Source organism: Sebastes umbrosus, chromosome 20 (assembly GCF_015220745.1).
Source record: "Sebastes umbrosus isolate fSebUmb1 chromosome 20, fSebUmb1.pri, whole genome shotgun sequence".
Classification (NCBI taxonomy): Eukaryota; Metazoa; Chordata; class Actinopteri; order Perciformes; family Sebastidae; genus Sebastes; species Sebastes umbrosus.
In genome coordinates this window covers 20,406,203-20,423,593 of record NC_051288.1, presented here as the reverse complement: position 1 = coordinate 20,423,593, position 17,391 = coordinate 20,406,203, and the positions used below count along the sequence as shown (strand labels likewise).

Here is a 17,391-nt window from a genome sequence, read left to right as displayed (position 1 = left end):
CCCATGACGTCACAGAAAGTCATGGAAGGTCTCATTTTTTTAGGTTAGGTTACAGCCTGTTCCCTCATTTGCAATAAAAACGATTTATCCATGTCAAAATTTGCATACATTCCCTTTAATCTGGCAATTATTGTTTTCAGCTAATTGAATTGAATTGTTTAAGTCTAAAAAAATGTCAGGAAATAGTGAAGAATGCCCATCACAATTTCCCAGAGCCCAGTGTGGCATCTTCAAATTGTTGCTTTTGTTTCATAAAAGATCAACTGGAATGAGCTGACTACACGCTTTCGTTCTCTATGAATGAGCAAACTACGTACATTTTACAGCCACCTTTGGAGCCTGTTTGATGCTCAAAAGATAGATTTCATGTGGAGTGTCACTTTACGAAGCTGTTACAGCACACGAGAACTCAGGTGGAAAGACAAATCATTATTTTAAACCACTCTTTCTTAATTTTCTTCTGTCCTCGTGTAGATTTCAGTAATCACTGCTGCAGCTGTTCGTAGCAGTTTGTTGTGCCGGTGCCAGTGGAAACACCTGTAGCAAACTTTCTGTTTTTAGCAACTGTGTGAGAAAAGACCTTGACGCAGCTTGAGTAGTCTATTAAAGACTATTAGCCAGTTTGTGGTCCGATTGATTGAATTCACTGAAGTGACCGCAGACTGGCTTCAGGGCCCAGGAGGCGGAGAGGAAACCACAACACACGCTGAGAACAAACAGAAGAGATGCTGGAAAGAACATGCTCATTTGCTGTTTTATATTTATACAGTTAAACATATTTGTCCTTGTCAGATTGAAGCCCTGTTTTTGTACCATCATTCATTACATGTTGGAGATTTCTCCTGAGACATCCTGACTGTACTTTCATGCCGACACAGGATTCTTTCAAAGAGACTAAATGGTCCTCTGCTGTGAAAAAGCTGCTAGTGGCAAATCATTGAATCAGTGCAGAGACGACCTTGACACATGCACCCCACAAAGGCATCCTCTGTGTTTACCTGACATCAGAGCAATGCCAAAACAACATGAACCGCAGAGCGTACAGTATTTCCCTGGCAAGGTGAACAGCGCTATGATTAAATAGTACATGTTCAACTTAGAGGGACTGAAATGAATCTCTGAGTAGTTTGTAAACGTGTCACGGCCGGTGGCAAATAAAGATCTGTCTTCCCAGCAAAGTGTTGAATCAGCTCTTGTAGCGGTGGCCCTCGACGGTGACTCGCAGCGCGCATCTGTCAGAGCGTCGCTGACAGTAACAGCGGTGCTTGGCTCGCCTCCACGAGGAGAGGACGGAGGTGTCTGTTTGCATAGAGACTGTCGTCTCTGCAGGTAGAAGCAGACAGAAAACATTTGACCCGAGTGTCCTGGTTAGCCGTGCAGGAATCAGATGGTGATACAAGGAGGCAGCAGCTATTTCGCACTTGCAGGTTTTCAGCCGTCCTCCTTGTAAGCCACTTTATTCTGAGAATATGGTCCAGGAAATGTACTATATGCAGAGTGATAAATGGAGGAAATTCTGTCAGACCAAAGGCCTCAGTGTGATTCAAACTAACCTGCTTGCATATGAGGCTCTTTTTTTTCAATCTTTGCAAGACAAATTTTCGAGGAGAGACAGTCCAAAAGCGTGCGATTCATAGCGTCTGTCCCTCTCTGTGACAGCAGGTATTTTGGTCATTCACCTTTAAACATTGATGACACATGACCTAGTTCATTTTAAACATACTGAAACTTTAACCCCACTTCTTCTGATTATGTTTACTGATTCTTTTCTATCCGACTATCTCTCTGTGACATTATACCAAGTCTCAGTCTCAGTAGTTATAGGCTTGTCTCTTTACTAAACGCAGACTATAGATTGCTTTGAGTCTGTTCTTCCATACATTATTCAAAACAGCAGAGGGAATTTATTGAAAATAAACCTTCTTTTTTTGGATTTATTTATTTATTCAACATGCTGAATCAGCTGAAAAACCTCCAACACGGCAGGCTAGAGCCGACGGTGCAGGACACACCGCAAAAACTAGCCTGACAGACGTAGGAGCTGAATAGAAAACGTCACTATATGCAGATGACCTGTTTTTATACATTTCAGATCCCACTAATAGCATATGTAATGGACACCCTTTCACGTATATGGCTATAAACTGAATTTGAGAAAGAGTCAACTAATGTCAGTTAATTTAACTTTCTCAGCAACTTAATATTTAAGATCTGCGGTTACATATTTAGATGCATTTTACCCTGAATAAAAAATATCGCCCGCTCTTGTTGCTTATCTGGAAAAGTGTTCAGTATTTCCTGGCCATTCGCCCTGACCTGTGTGTCCTGGCCAGCCATGCAGAGAACGGATGACGATACAAATGGACGTGTTGGCAGAAGCTATTTGCACTCTGCATGTTTTCAGCTTTCTTCACGTCAGCCTTTTTAGCCCTTTCACTTGTTTTCATCCTCATCTTCATTCCTCCCCTCTCTGCTGCCTCTTTCCCGTCTCCTCACCTCTGCATGACAGCGTCATCTATTACTCTCTCTGCTCTCTCACATTCACACTCTCTCTCTCTCTCTCTCTCTCTCTCTGAAGGACCCTGCTGAGTTTACAAATGGCCACGATGGCCCCAAATCAATTAGAGACAGTTTCCAAAGAGCCCTTGAGTTTGTGAAACAACAGGATTTTCTGCATTAGTGTGAATGCTATTCTAACATTTCTAGCTGATTGCACACATTTGCCATAAGAATCAGACAGCCGAAATATGAATCTGTGTCCTTAAATTATACTAAAAGTGCTCAGAAAGATTGAGGATCGAGTGAAGGTTTTCTGATCCATGCTAATTTATAGATTAGTATTTCATTTAGTTGTAAAGACACGTTCTTGTCAGGTTGTATTTTATTGCAAGTTTAACCTTTGTATGTTTTATATAAAAGCTTCCATAAGTTGTGGACAATCCTTCACATGTTGAAAGCTTCATCTGAATCTGCGACCTTTGCTGCTGCTGCTTCTTTCTCACTTTAAGGACAATCTGTTTACGCTGGCTCTGCACTGTATACTATACTATGGACTTAGCTAACATATTGACTACTAGTTTTACGCTCACCTGTACACAAACCCACAGTGAAGCATCCCGCTGCATCAATATGCAAGATACAGTATATTTTATGTAGATTATTTCTCTAGGTGTTGGCCAAAGAAAGTGGTGTAAAGAGTTCACAATTTGCACTGTTCTTTTGTAAAAGTCATGTCATATACTCTTGTAAACTGTGACACTTCCAATCAAGTTGTATGATTTTGTGATGTAGATAATGAACTTATCTATGTGGTTTTCTCACAATATAACTTGCTTCTTGTAAGATAGTTTAACCACCTGAGCCAGAAAGGACTTTCTCTTAATGTTGTCTCTTGTGTCTTATTTATTTGAGTTCATTAAATTTCCACTGCAGATAAAAACACTTATGTTCAGCTTGGGGAAAAAAAAAAAGTCAGTGTCAACAGCCCTGAGGGGAAGTCAAGAAATGACATGCAAAACATGCTCCCACCGAATCCTATCCTCAAGACGCTCAGTTGTTTTTAGCTTGTGGCGAGCAGCGAGGCCACAGTCCTCCACTGGGAACGGAGCCCACATGTTCCCATTTACATACACACATATACGACTCTGACAGAGCAGAGGTATGACATAAGCTCAGAGGGGGGGTAAAAATGACCATTTCCAGAGCAGCATTCGAGGCAGTAACTTAGCAACAGCATCTTTATTTAGAGCCTTTAATGTCCTAGCGTGGGTCTAGCTCTGCCAGTTCCCATTGGGGAGCGCGGGTGTGATGAGAGCGCGGTGGCCCTGATATCTGTAATTGGTGCCATAGATAAATTAACATGCAGGAAGTGAGCATGAAACAACAGAAAACATTTTCACTGCGGCAGCCAATTATACTTTAATTCCTTTCCTTGCTTTTAAACAGGCTTAACATATTAATATACAGTTTAATTTTACATAAATTTGGTGATGTAATTTAACAGATAATTTAAAGAGGACCTATTATGCTAATTTAGAGGTTCGTATTTGTATTTTGGGTTTCTACTAGAACATGTTTACATGCTTCAATGTTCAAAAAACACTTTATTTTTCTCATACCGGCTGTGCTGCAGCACCTCTTTTCACCCTCTGTCTGAAACGCTCTGTTTGAGCTCATACCCCGTCCTCTCGAAAAGTCCAGTCTGCTCTGATTGGTCAGCTGGCAGACTCTGTTGTGATTGGTCAATTGAACCAAACTCCTTGGACTCCGCTCCAGCTCCACTCTAACTAGTTTTGTTTGAGGGCGTGCCAAACTAGCCGCTAGGCAGGTATTATGCAAATTAGGGCTGTCAAAGTTCTCAAAGTCAAAGTTCAAATTTGTTAACGCCACTAATTTCTTTAACGCATTAACGCAACTTACGGTTTGTAGGTTGTAGCGAGCTTTAAAGCTACATAGAAGGTACTGGTATCATATGAAATTAGAAAAAAACTAATGAATCCATTGGTACCAACCATGCCATACTAGCTTGTCGGGAAGAACGTTAAATAACGCTCCAGACTTACGCTAAATATTGGCGAGGAAAAACTGGCATGGTCATTTTCAAAGGGGTTTCTGGACAATATTTGTCATTGTTTTGTGTTGTTAATTGATATCCCATGTTGATAAGAGTATTAAATACTTGACAAATCTCCCTTTAAGGTGCATTTTGAACAGATACAAAATTAGGAATAGCAATTAACTATGGACAATCATGCGATCAATTATGATTAAATATTTTAATCAATTGACAGCCCTAATGCAAATGTGTTACTTGGTGACATCACCACGTTACAGAAGAAAAGGCAGGACTTTTCAGGCAGTTCAGGAGTAGTGTTTCTGTGGGGGAGAGTAACTCCCTTTGGTGTGAACTTTGCGGACCTTTCTTTTACATGCACAAACAACTATATGACACACTAAATAAAAGGGAAAAAGCACAAAAGCATAACAGGTCCTCTTTAAATTTCGCCACTCTTATTGGCTATGCAGCGCATGTATAACAAACAGGAATTGTCTTTATGTCTGAGGGTAATTTAAATGGAGAGGGCGTCCTTATTCTTATAAATAATGCAACTCAGATATTTGGTGAAATGAGTGAAATCAGCACCAGTATCCCGCTGCAGAGCTCCGCTCCACTGTCTCTCACCCCTCTGCAGGCATCTCACGCTCCTCTTCTACATTAATTTCCACCGATAGCCAAACCATTTTCTGCAGCCAGAGCTATGTATGCCAGCAGACTAGTATCCATCAATTAACAGAAACAAGCAAGCTGTCTTGGGGGCACCTTTCACGTTCACTCCACGCTCATTTGTATTCATCTGATGACTAGCACTTGGTTGTATGGATGTATTTTTGTTGAGAAGAACACTGAGGTCATTTGTGGAGGAAAAGAGAGGGTCAAGCGGCCTTTTGCATTCAGAAATGATGAATTCATGGTGTAAAGAAAGCAGCGGAGGAGTGTTGCCAACATCCGCCTTGTTGAATTTGAACAAATCACCCTCTGGAGGAGTTTTCTCTTCCTCTTCCAGCTGATTCAGAGGACAGCTCTGTGCTGCTGAAGGTTAAGACTCATCCCTGAAGCTATCACATCAGCCATCTGTCATGTTCATTTAAACTCTGTTGTTTAAGGTTGTGCAGCGAGGAAACCCTCAAACCTTCTCAGTATTAAACTGTAAAAACATGTACATTCCCTCGTGTCATACAAATAAAAAAAAAAGTGTACATCTGATATGCGTCTCGTCTGTGAAGTATTTTAAGTGCAGTCAAATCAGTCGAACTTGACGAAGCAGGCAGCGCGGCTGCAGTCGGTTTTGCTCTGTTGATCTTCTTCTGACAAGCTTTTAAAACACAACTCAAAGGAGAGTCTAAATTTAAACACCAACGACAGCATTTGCACATTATTATTTATTTTTATTTCGTACAAAGTTCCATCTGCTCCGAAGTGCTGCACTTTACTACAATGAGTCTTCAAATAACCTTGAGAAAAACAGTTATCTGCTTTTTAATTTGCCAGCTGACAAGCCTCTGGACGATTCATGTAAAGTCTATTCAACACTCAGAGCTGGTAATGTGTGCACTTCTCTGCACAGCGAAAGTGGCTCTGCTGCCACCACCAGACAGAAGGGCATGGTGGGAAATATTCAGTCGATAGTCGGGTCTTCTGCAGAATCATCCAGCACATACATTGGAAAATTGCTGCAACCACGAGGACTTGTGATTTAATTTAGATTGCAGACACTTGAACAGCTTCAAACATATCTTGCAAGAGTAATCTGGAATTAAGCACAAACTTTGACTTCAAACTTTTGTTAGTCCTCATTCAGCGTCCTGTTACTGTGGTCTGATGGGACCGATGGACGGGGGCCGGTTGGTGAATGGGTGCCACTGGCCCTGGATGCTGGGGTTGTCTGTGTGGAAGGGCTTGCGGATGCGGATGATGTCCAGACCGGACTGATTGGTCATCTTGGTTAAAAGCTCTAAAATCTGCGGAGACGTTTTGCATGTGACGATTTCTTCCCTCACGTTGCCGTTTACTGCAGGAAGGGAGAAAGGTAATAACTAAGCATGTATGACTTAGTCTAAGGGACACAATTTTATTACTGAAAAACCTGCCGAGTGCGAAATGTAACAGTGTCAACAAGAAGAACACGTGATTCTGGGTGAAACCCCCAGTGGCAATTCACTTCTACCTGAGTAGAGGTCTCAGAAAAAAACAGTGTTATACTGCCCCCTACAGTATTTAAGAGTAGTAACAAGCATAAATCACATTACTACTTTAATTTATAGTAGTTCACTTTTCTTGTTTCTTAAACATTTATTGAAAATCCACAGAGCTTAAACTTCACCATAAAGACCTTTTAACTGTAAAGCACACTTATGATTTTGATGTTTTAGCATGGCCAAAGAATGTTTTTAATAGAACAATCTGCTTCAGAGGTCTGCTTAAGTTTTTGATAATAGCAATAATACTGAAAAAAGAAAGGATTTTGTCATTGTTTGTTGTTTTATTGTTTGTTTCCATGTATGTACCAGGACTCCCTGTAAGGCAGTATTGATGCCGAGTATATTATACCGTGAAATAAAATTTTAACTAACTAAATAGTTCACTAAACAAGCCATAAATAAAACTTGAATGAGAGCACAGGAATGTTATACAACGAGTATTAACAACATATATGGAGAATACAATAATAAATGGATATTTACCTGGGTTTAAGGGGATCTCTGTATGTTTTTTCCATCTAAGATTTTGGCAGTCCTTTAAAAGATATTTCTCCGAAAATCAACAACTGCTTATAAACTCTACACATGCAGCTTAACTCATATAACCGCCTCAAAACTGTGTCTATATTTTCCTTGATTAGTACAAACTTACTTAGTTCTTTCTAGGGCTGTCCTCGACTAAGGAAATTACTAGTTGACCAATACTCATACGATTTTGTCGACTAATCAATTAGTTGATTTAGTCAACAGATCTGTGAGAGAGAATCACACTAAAGCTCTACTTTATTCTTGTGTTTACCAGAGATGTGCTCATAAGTTTCTAAGAAATAAATCATTCAGCATGAAAAAGGCATAAAAAAATGACTAATCGTCTAAAGAAATCTTAGTCGACGAAACGACCAAAACGACTGATTAGTCTACTAGTAGATTAAGAGGGGGCAACACTACTTCTTTCCAAGAAACTTTCTAAGAAATATTTAGGAAAGACATGTGCTATAATGAAGAAAGAAATTCAGCATTAGTCAAACCTGTCATCAAAGTCACTTACAGTATTCTGCAACTATTTTGGGTATCCTGCATGACCGAGGAGTCACATACACGACAGTTGAAGGGTTCTTATTGGCATAATCCACGACCCCCTCTTCAATGAACTCCCTGAAAAAGAAGGAAAGAAGGTGAGTGGTCTTTTGTAGACAGCATCTATTCCCAGTGTCTTTTCTTTTTAGCGGTAACCAAAAAATATCTGATGTTGCCTTTTGTTACAACTGATGATTATTATCATTATCAGCCGTGGTGGAATGTAACCAAGTATATTCAAACAAGCACTATACTTACCATAACCTGTACTTGAGTTTTACCATTTTTTGCTACTTTATATTTCACATCCACCACATTTCAGAGCAAAATACTGGAGCATATTTATACGACATATATGATTACTTGGCAGATAAAGACCTCTGAAACATGTGAACAACAAATAAAAATTACAGATTAAACTATCCAACAGTATATATGGTGGTTACAAATAGTCCCACCTCGACCAGCTAAAACATAAAGCCTAAGATATATATATATATATATATATATATAAATACTGTGAAAGTATCGAAACACTCAATCCACAGGGAAATACACACAGCCCGTATTCAGAAACTCTGCATTTGAAACAAGCTGTCAGGATTTCTGCCCATTTGTGATGTCACAAATATACAATATTTAGACCCTTGACACAATTTTAAACATAAATATTCTAAATTTGTCCAATTTTATCCCTGGTTGCAGTGTATGTGAATGAAATCAGCTGACAGGAAGTAAACATGGACCCAAGCTGTTGCCTAGCAACGCAATTCTGTTGCAATTCCATCGAAATGCTCTAAAACGGAGCGTTTCAGACAGAGAGTAAATACAGACATATTCAGGCAGACAGTATGAGGAAAATAACGTGTTTTTTTTAACATTACAGCATGTAAACATGTTCTAGTAGAAACACAAAATAGTATGAATATGAAAATGAGTATGATATGGGACCTTTAACACTCAAACACGGGCAATTTATCAGCATAATGACTACTTTTGATACTTTAAGTGCATTTAGCTGATAACACAGCTGTGATTTTACTTAAACAGTAGAGCAGGGCTTTCACTTCACTTGTAAACAGTATTTTTATATTAAAGTATATTGATATAAATAGTTTTTCACTTGTAAACAGTATTTTTATATTAAAGTATATTGATATAAATAGTTTTTCACTTGTAAACAGTATTTTTATATTAAAGTGTATTGATATAAATAGTTTTTCACTTGTAAACAGTATTTTTATATTAAAGTATATTGATATAAATAGTTTTTCACTTGTAAACAGTATTTTTATATTAAAGTGTATTGATATAAATAGTTTTTCACTTGTAAACAGTATTTTTATATTAAAGTATATTGATATAAATAGTTTTTCACTTGTAAACAGTATTTTTATATTAAAGTGTATTGATATAAATAGTTTTTCACTTGTAAACAGTATTTTTATATTAAAGTATATTGATATAAATAGTTTTTCACTTGTAAACAGTATTTTTATATTAAAGTATATTGATATAAATAGTTTTTCACTCGTAAACAGTATTTTTATATTAAAGTGTATTGATATAAGTAGTTTTTCACTTGTAAACAGTATTTTTATATTAAAGTATATTGATATAAATAGTTTTTCACTTGTAAACAGTATTTTTATATTAAAGTATATTGATATAAATAGTTTTTCACTCGTAAACAGTATTTTTATATCAAAGTATATTGATATAAATAGTTTTTCACTCGTAAACAGTATTTTTATATTAAAGTGTATTGATATAAGTAGTTTTTCACTTGTAAACAGTATTTTTATATTAAAGTATATTGATATAAATAGTTTTTCACTTGTAAACAGTATTTTTATATTAAAGTATATTGATATAAATAGTTTTTCACTTGTAAACAGTATTTTTATATTAAAGTATGTTGATATAAATAGGTTTTATTACCTGACTCCCAGCGAGCTCTGAGCGTTCTTAGAGAAGATGATGGAGACTCGCTTCAGCTGACAGACATAACGACCGACTCCGTTCTGAAGAACAGACCTCAGGAAGCGACTCGGTGTTCCTCTGGCCGTCATCCTCTAACCGACAACTAACGGGTAGATTATATACAATATAATTATAATTCAATATACTAATAAGAAACACTAGACACACAAATAAACATTAAAGATAGCAGCAACATTCACAGAGGACGACCTGACGGGCATGTGTATCCGGCGGTCGGTCGATGATATGTTTCCGGAGTGAAACACATATTTGACACGACCGTTAAAGAAAATAAGACTTCAAATTAAAGACTTATCTGTTAGCAAATTAAAAATGTAGAATTTTTATTTAGTAAAAAGACATATTTTACATATTTGAAAATGTTTTGAAATGTAAAATTATAGCATAAAACAAATAAATCGGTACCTTTCGCCGCCTGTTTCCAACGGACTTGTTTTGAAAACGCACCGAAAAGCCCGGGTTTAGAGCCAAGGCCTATGGAAAGGAGGAGATATCACGCGTCATCAACGCGTCATATCACATGGGGGTTTAACACATGCGCAGTAGAATCTTGCCTGCACATCAGTTACACTGCGCATGCGTCATACCCCTACACTCCAAAACCCGTTATCCATCCTCCTTCTATAGTCCTTAGTTAGAGCAGAGCAGCATGGAGGAGAATGAGGGCAGGCAACAGAGCAAGTAAGCTACATTTTATGAGTTTATTCTGTAATTAAACGTTATGTATTTCTAGTTATGGCTTTTATGCACATGCAGGTTAATTTTCTTTTACATTTAATGTCTGTTTAATAAAATAAATAACGGTTTTCTGCTGCACTGCCTGTGCTGTCTGTGCTCACACTAGCATACTGTAGGTCATCCATGTCTTTGCAGCTTTGCTGTGTGTTACTTGATGTTCAGTTCAGTTCAGACAACTTTATTTATCCCCAAGGGGGCAATTCATTTGTAGCATTCACAGTCCATACATCCATACATGCATACAACAGACAACCAATAATTAGTTAAGTCAAAGGAAACATATTAAAGGCATGGTGCAGTTGGAGGGACAAGTTACAATAAGAACCACATAAATAAATAGGATTATAGCAATAAAAGCCCCAAAAAATAAGAAACAATATATGAAAACAACATATCTTAAAGTTCCTCTAAATAACAGTCATTTAAAATGGGTATGGTCTGTGTTCAGCAGCTTAACAGCAGGAGGGATAAAGGACTTGGAGTAACGATGTGTCTTCCTCTTGTCGTGTCTCTCTTGCAGGTTAAATGTCCTAACCATATAAATGATGTGGAGGAACTTGCTGCTGAGGGGCACCACCTGTGTCTTGCAGGTGGCAACCCCGAGGTTTCTCCACCAAAGACACTTTCCATCCCTCTGTGTGAGACATCTCACCCAGAGGCTCCTTCACAGGCCTCCCAGTGGTTTAGAGCTTAAAGACTACTTCCTGGCACACAGTGGGACCAGGGCTTATAAAAAGGATGCCAAGTCTACTGTAGAGTTTCCTGTGAGTCCCATTACAGTGACAGACATCAAGCAGTATCTACGCTCCAAATACATCCCCTTCCACGATGGCTACAGCTGCCTCCACATCCCCAGCTTCTTTGTGGATCCGTCCTCCAGAGGGGACAGCTTCTCCTTGTTCGTGGACAAAACCACGGGGCAGTTTCTGTGTAAAGACACGCTGGTGGAAGGGAGCTGGGAGGATCTCCAGGACTGTCTGGAGGTGATGCAGAAGGAGGAGCAGGACGTCCTCAGCCCTCACGTGCTGCTGGGATACCCAGAGAGTGTGGAAGAGCAGGACGAGAGGGAGAGAGAGCTGAGGGAGGTGCAGAGGATCTGGTCCAGCTCTGTGCCCTTCACCGACCTCCCCGAGGACGAGGTTCAGCTCATTAAAACCATGTTCCAGGTAATGTTGAGTGTGATTTAGTGATTGCATGTGTGTTTTTTAATCTTTCATATTAGGGTTCTTCTTTTTATAAGTCAGAATAATCAAGAATAGCTCCAACTACCAGGTCTATATGCATGATCTTGGTCTTAATAAATAAAATTAATAAATGACAGGTAAATCAAAAAGGTGTATTATCACCATTAAAAAAACAAACCATCTTTTCCTCACAGGTTGATAATCTTTATCACTGTTCTGTTTCAGATCACAAAGGTCTCCAATGCAACACTCAAGAGGTTTGGCGTAAGGCTCTTCAAGCCTACCAAGAGTCTTGTTTTCCCTTGGCTTGGTGGACCTGACTCCTCCCTGAAGGGGGTGAAGCTTATCTCCGCTCAAAGCACAGACACTGACAAAGTTATTTATAATGAAGCTACAGTCCCAAAGAGTAATTCGTACTACAACTTGTTTGGCCTCCCCCTGGTGGGCCGTATGGACACAGAGGTGGTGCTGACCGGACATGAGCTGGACACTCTGGCTGTGAGCCAGGCCACAGGACTCCCCAGCGTGGCTCTCCCACGCGGAGTCAGCTGCCTCCCACCGATCCTGCTGCCTTACCTGGAACAGTTCAAGCGAGTGACGCTGTGGCTGGGAGACGACATTCGCTCCTGGGAGGCATCGAAGATCTTCTCACGCAAGCTGGGTCTGAGGCGCTGCTCGCTGGTGCGGCCCGGGGAGTACCGGCCTTGTCCCGTGGAGGCGCTGGCCCAGGGGAAGAACTTCAGCCAGATCATCAAATCCTCCATCCCTGCCGCCCACAAGTCCATAGTGTCCTTCAAGCAGCTCAGAGATGACGTGTACGGGGAGCTGGTGAACAAGGAGCAGGTGGCTGGAGTGAAGTGGATCAGGTTTCCAGAGCTCAACAGGATCCTGAAGGGACACCGCAAGGGAGAGCTGACTGTTTTCACAGGTAGGAAACATGATGTTTAATAGTGCTGCCCCCTCTTAGTCAATTAGTCGACTAATGGGTCGTTTTGTTCTTAGTTGACTAAGAGTTCTTTAGTCGTTTTTTATGCTTTTTTCATGCTGAATGACTTTTTTCAAAGAAACGAGTCATGAGCACATCTCTGGTAAACACCAGATTAAAAGTTGTTCTTTGTTTACCAGGTCCTACTGGCAGTGGGAAGACCACCTTCATCAGCGAGGTTGCTCTGGACCTCAGCATGCAGGGCGTCAACACGTTGTGGGGCAGCTTTGAGATCAACAACGTGCGTCTGGCGAAGATCATGCTGACGCAGTTTGCCATGCAGAGGCTGGAGGAAAACCTGGAGCAGTACGACTTCTGGGCCGACAAGTTTGAAGAGCTGCCACTCTACTTCATGACTTTCCACGGGCAGCAGAACATCAAGTAAGTCTCATCGGTGTATCAGTGGATACAGTCTACTTTCTTTTTAATCCCAGTGATGCATAATGTAACTGCTAATTTTCTGTGAGTGTCAGGCAAGAAAAGAACATCAAGTATCAACAGCTGTCAGTGTGCTGACTTGACTATGACTTGCCCCAAACTGCATGTGATTATCATAAAGTGGGCATGTCTGTAAAGGGGAGACTCGTGGGTACCCATAGAACCCATTTTCATTCACATATCTTGAGGTCAGAGGTCAAGGGAACCCTTTGAAAATGGCCATGCCAGTTTTTCCTCGCCAAAATTTAGCATAAGTTTGGAGCGTTATTTAACCTCCTTCTTGACAAGCTAGTATGACATGGTTGGTACCAATGGACTCCTTAGGATTTCTAGTTTCATATGATTCCAGTATCTTCACTCTTCTCTCCAACCTTTTCTAAAGGACGGTGCTGGACACAATGCAACACGCTGTCTACATGTATGACATCAACCATGTCATCATCGACAACCTGCAGTTCATGATGGGGCAGGAAAACCTCTCAGTAGACAAGTGAGTAAGAGTTACACTATAACAAATAGGAAGTTCTATCCTGTATCAGTTTCATCAAGCACAGTACTTTACTTAATGCGTTTTCCTTCACAAATATGGAAATAAATGCTTTTCTTGTGGTCCAGGTTTGCAGTGCAGGACCACATTATCGGAGCATTCAGGAAGTTTGCCACCAACAGCAGCTGCCACGTCACTCTGATCATTCACCCCAGGAAAGAGGAGGATGACAAAGAACTGCAAACAGCGTCCATCTTTGGTTCAGCAAAGGTAAGACAGAGAGTCTCACCTTTCTGTTTTTAAACTGAACTGTGCAGCAAATTAAGCAGTTTGCAGTTCAAACAGTGACAGATTCCAATTTTTTTACCGTGTTTTAGTGAGAACTGGGTAGTTCATTATTAGATTTTAATCAAATCAGTTAAAGAATTTTACTTTTAAACAGTTTTATTTACAATTTAGTACACTGGATGAACCATCTGTCACTCAAACTCTTGCCGAAGCCAGTCAGGAGAAGAGTGAAAACATCTTTTCCATCAAGAAAAGCCGTTGGTGCCGGTCTTTGCTCTTCTTTCAGTGAATAAATACTCTCCAGCTCTGATATAACTGATGCTATTGCAGCTACGCTAACCTCTTCAGGAGCCGCCATAGTTGTTTAGAACAAACAGTCGCCTCTCCGTTTCTCCTTACACACCTAAGCCACGCCCGTAGCTGCCAGTAGCTCCTCAAAGGAAGCTGATTGGTCCGTGTTCTGACTTGCGAGACACAAACGTATTACTTGAAGCCTGACAAGATGGATTTTCACGTGATATGTGATCTCGCAATTCTCGCATGATCTTGTGACATCGTGAGAATCCAGCTGCAGTGCAAGGTAAGAGAGAAACAGGACAAAAGAAATATAGTGAACAAAAATGAGTAAAAGTTAGATGAAAATGCGAAAATTTGTTATGAATGATGTTAAGAAAATTTAAAATAAATGAAAGGTTGTATAGTATAAAGACACGGCACGATAAGATAATACATACAATATTGTTTCAGTATATTACAATATACTTAGTAAATGAGATGCACCGCTGCACATAACCTGACCAAACCTGGTCAGTCAGAATAACATTCACATATTCATTCATAAAATATTATATTACTTGATGTATATGATTTTGTTTTGTTTTTTACCTTTTTTGTATATGTTTTTAATGTTGGACTTCATGTATTTATTTTCTCATGCACGTACGGCTATTTTCATAGCAAGAACAACTAACAATTATTTTCATCGTTGATTAAACTGTTGATTATTTTCTCCATTAATCGATTAGTTGTTTGGTCTATAAGATGTCAGAAAATGATGAAAAATATTGATCAGTGTTTCCCAAAGCCCAAGATGACGTCCTCAAATGTCTTGTTTTGTCCACAACTCAAAGATATTCAGTTAATTGTCATAGAGGAGTAAAGAAACCAGAAAATATTCACATTTAAGGAGCTGGAATCAGAGAATTTTTACCCTTTTTTTTCTTAAAAAAATGACTCAAACTGATTAATCAATTATCAGAATAGTTGGTAATTAATTTAATATTTGACAACTAATCGATTAATCTTTGCAGCTCTTATCTGAAACAATTAAAAATGTTAATTAATTTGACACAATCATGAAAATACATATTTCCTGACCCTCTTTACAAAGCTGCTGTTATTCGACATACCTAATATGCATCTCGACCTTTGACCCCGTCCAGGCCAGCCAAGAAGCCGACAACGTCCTCATCCTGCAGGAGAAGAAGCTGGTGACGATTCCCGGCCGCCGGTCCCTGCAGGTGACCAAGAACCGCTTCGACGGCGACGTGGGCATCTTCCCTCTGGATTTCCTCAAGTCTTCGCTCACGTTCGCAGCTCCCATCAAGGGCAAGCACAAGCTGAGGAAGGTCGCCGGCAAGCCAGAAAACGAGGATGTCGAAGAGAGCAGCGAGGTGGTGGCGACGGTGAAGAAGGAAGAGGTTAAAAAAGAGAAAGCGGCCAAAAAGACTCCACAAACTAGTAAGAATCCTGCAACTGGAAATGAAAGCATGCAGAAGTAACTATAATAGAGTATAATTCACAGGCAGTATGGATCATGTGTAAGTGTTTTAACACACATTTACTATTATTTGAAGGTAAGAAAGTGAGGATGTTAGACAGTTTTATGTCCATAACACGAGGTGCAACTGAGCTGAACATTAAGTATGTTGGAGCAATGAAACAAAGAGGATACTAAACATTTATTTCATTATGGAACCAAGTATGGATGTTTCAAACTGAATGTAAAATAATGATGGTAAAGTACATGTTCAGCTTTTCTATGCAGGTACTACTGTTTATTAACTGTTAAAAAGTGTTTGTAAAATACTGCTAAACTCATTTTTCAATTTCACAAAAAAATACTGTGACACCCAGCGCTACTGTTTTCGTGGTAATGTTCAGTCAGAATGATATAAGCACTTGCACATTACCACAGTGTGCTCTCTACTGACTTTTTGTACATCGATGATTTATTGAATGAGCTAATTTTTTTAAAATAAAATGCTTGTGATGCAGATTTTTGTCTGTGTTTTCATATCTGGTCAACAGGGGGCAGCATGTACTTTATACATGACACAGAAGCTGATGAAAATAAACCTCCACAGGAAATATCACTTCCTTATTTACAACTGGCTGCAGATGTTTGTATTTTATTCAGCTTTGACAGTCTACTGTGGTGACTATTTTTAACAATTTGCCCCAGATGTCTGTGTGATTTAGAGATATTTACGAGTTGGACAGTGCACAATCATGCATATTGGCAGAAAAAAATGTTTAATTCTGTACTGTTCTGCAACACTGCAGTCAAGTCAGTTAGATTTCTATAGCCCAATATCACAAATGTGCATATAAACTAAACAAAAATACTTTTTAACAGGGAAAAAAATGGAAGAAACCTCAGGAAGAGCAACTGAGTCCCTCTGTGTGGTTGCTTTTCATATAAATCTTTCAGTTAAATTGGCGATTTATAAGAACATCGGAGATCTTTGACCTCCTGCTGGGAGTGTTTCTACCTCTTTAACATTGATAATTAAGTGGTGTCAGATTACACTTTATGTTTAAAAGGTTCTATACAGTAGGTTTTCATGCATTGAGCCATCTCCAGTGTCTCATTAACACAATCCATTATTTAGACTGAGTGACTTTTAATAAATGCAAATGTGTCTCAAAACATCTTCATATGAATATTTTATGGGTAAAGTCAAAAGGCAGAGCCTTGGCTGCACCGGTGTGGGGTTACATGTAGAATCAGCAGCTTTCAGCAGTGAGAAACTCGCTGTACTGTGAGCTGCTGCTGTTGCTGCTGTTGCAGGATGTATTGATGCTTGAAGTGTCGTATTTCATCGCAGTCACTGTGATGCCAAATAAAATGCCTGATTTATGATGTAAAGGGAGCGGTTCACTGTGGGAATACGGAAGTGCCAGTGTGTTTGACAGCAGGGCATTTGATGATTTTCAACCTTGGCATCCTCACAGTAGATTTTGTCTCACCCTGGGAGGCACACTCATTAAACAATATAGGATCTTTGCACTTTGGAAATCTCATTAAGACACTCTGTCGCACCAGAAACAAGCCCATAGCAAGAGGCAGAAACATCAACCAAAGACACACCGGTATCGTGTGTGCATATTCTGTATATATACTGTATATTATAATATTGTCAGACTTG

General features: G+C 39.5%; 2 protein-coding genes across 4 annotated transcripts; one reads left to right on the top strand and one right to left on the bottom strand.

Annotated features, from left to right (window-relative positions):
- Positions 1-5,925: 5,925 nt before the first annotated feature.
- On the bottom strand, positions 5,926-10,266 carry mrpl43 (mitochondrial ribosomal protein L43). 3 transcript variants are annotated; one of them, XM_037755476.1, is made up of 4 exons: positions 10,246-10,266; positions 9,778-9,922; positions 7,808-7,914; positions 5,926-6,569 (listed from the first exon to the last, which is right to left on the bottom strand). In XM_037755476.1, exons 2-4 carry the CDS (start codon positions 9,906-9,908, stop codon positions 6,367-6,369), a joined length of 441 nt encoding a protein of 146 aa, XP_037611404.1. In that variant the 5' UTR covers positions 9,909-9,922; positions 10,246-10,266; the 3' UTR covers positions 5,926-6,366. The 3 variants fall into 3 exon arrangements, with proteins under 3 accessions (XP_037611404.1, XP_037611405.1, XP_037611403.1); XM_037755477.1 differs by lacking the exon at positions 10,246-10,266 and adding an exon at positions 10,030-10,048; XM_037755475.1 differs by lacking the exon at positions 10,246-10,266 and having other exon boundaries at positions 9,778-10,071.
- A 122-nt stretch (positions 10,267-10,388) lies between these two features.
- Positions 10,389-16,892, top strand: twnk (twinkle mtDNA helicase). The gene is made up of 7 exons (XM_037755474.1): positions 10,389-10,521; positions 11,099-11,744; positions 11,988-12,690; positions 12,888-13,128; positions 13,568-13,675; positions 13,801-13,942; positions 15,403-16,892. Exons 2-7 carry the CDS (start codon positions 11,121-11,123, stop codon positions 15,739-15,741), a joined length of 2,157 nt encoding a protein of 718 aa, XP_037611402.1. The 5' UTR covers positions 10,389-10,521; positions 11,099-11,120; the 3' UTR covers positions 15,742-16,892.
- The last annotated feature ends 499 nt before the right edge of the window (positions 16,893-17,391 follow it).

Bases quoted from the DNA above. Each gene is read 5' to 3' on its own strand.
- mrpl43 (XM_037755476.1), bottom strand. From the start codon at position 9,908: ATGACGGCCAGAGGAACACCGAGTCGCTTCCTGAGGTCTGTTCTTCAG. The intron at 7,915-9,777 runs GTAATAAAACCT...CTTCTTTTTCAG, and splicing joins CAGAGCTCGCTGGGAGTCAG to GGAGTTCATTGAAGAGGGGG. The intron at 6,570-7,807 runs GTAAGTGACTTT...CCCTTCCTGCAG, and splicing joins CAAAATAGTTGCAGAATACT to TAAACGGCAACGTGAGGGAA.
- twnk (XM_037755474.1), top strand. From the start codon at position 11,121: ATGATGTGGAGGAACTTGCTGCTGAGGGGCACCACCTGTGTCTTGCAG. The intron at 11,745-11,987 runs GTAATGTTGAGT...GTTCTGTTTCAG, and splicing joins TCATTAAAACCATGTTCCAG to ATCACAAAGGTCTCCAATGC. The intron at 13,129-13,567 runs GTAAGTCTCATC...CCTTTTCTAAAG, and splicing joins CACGGGCAGCAGAACATCAA to GACGGTGCTGGACACAATGC.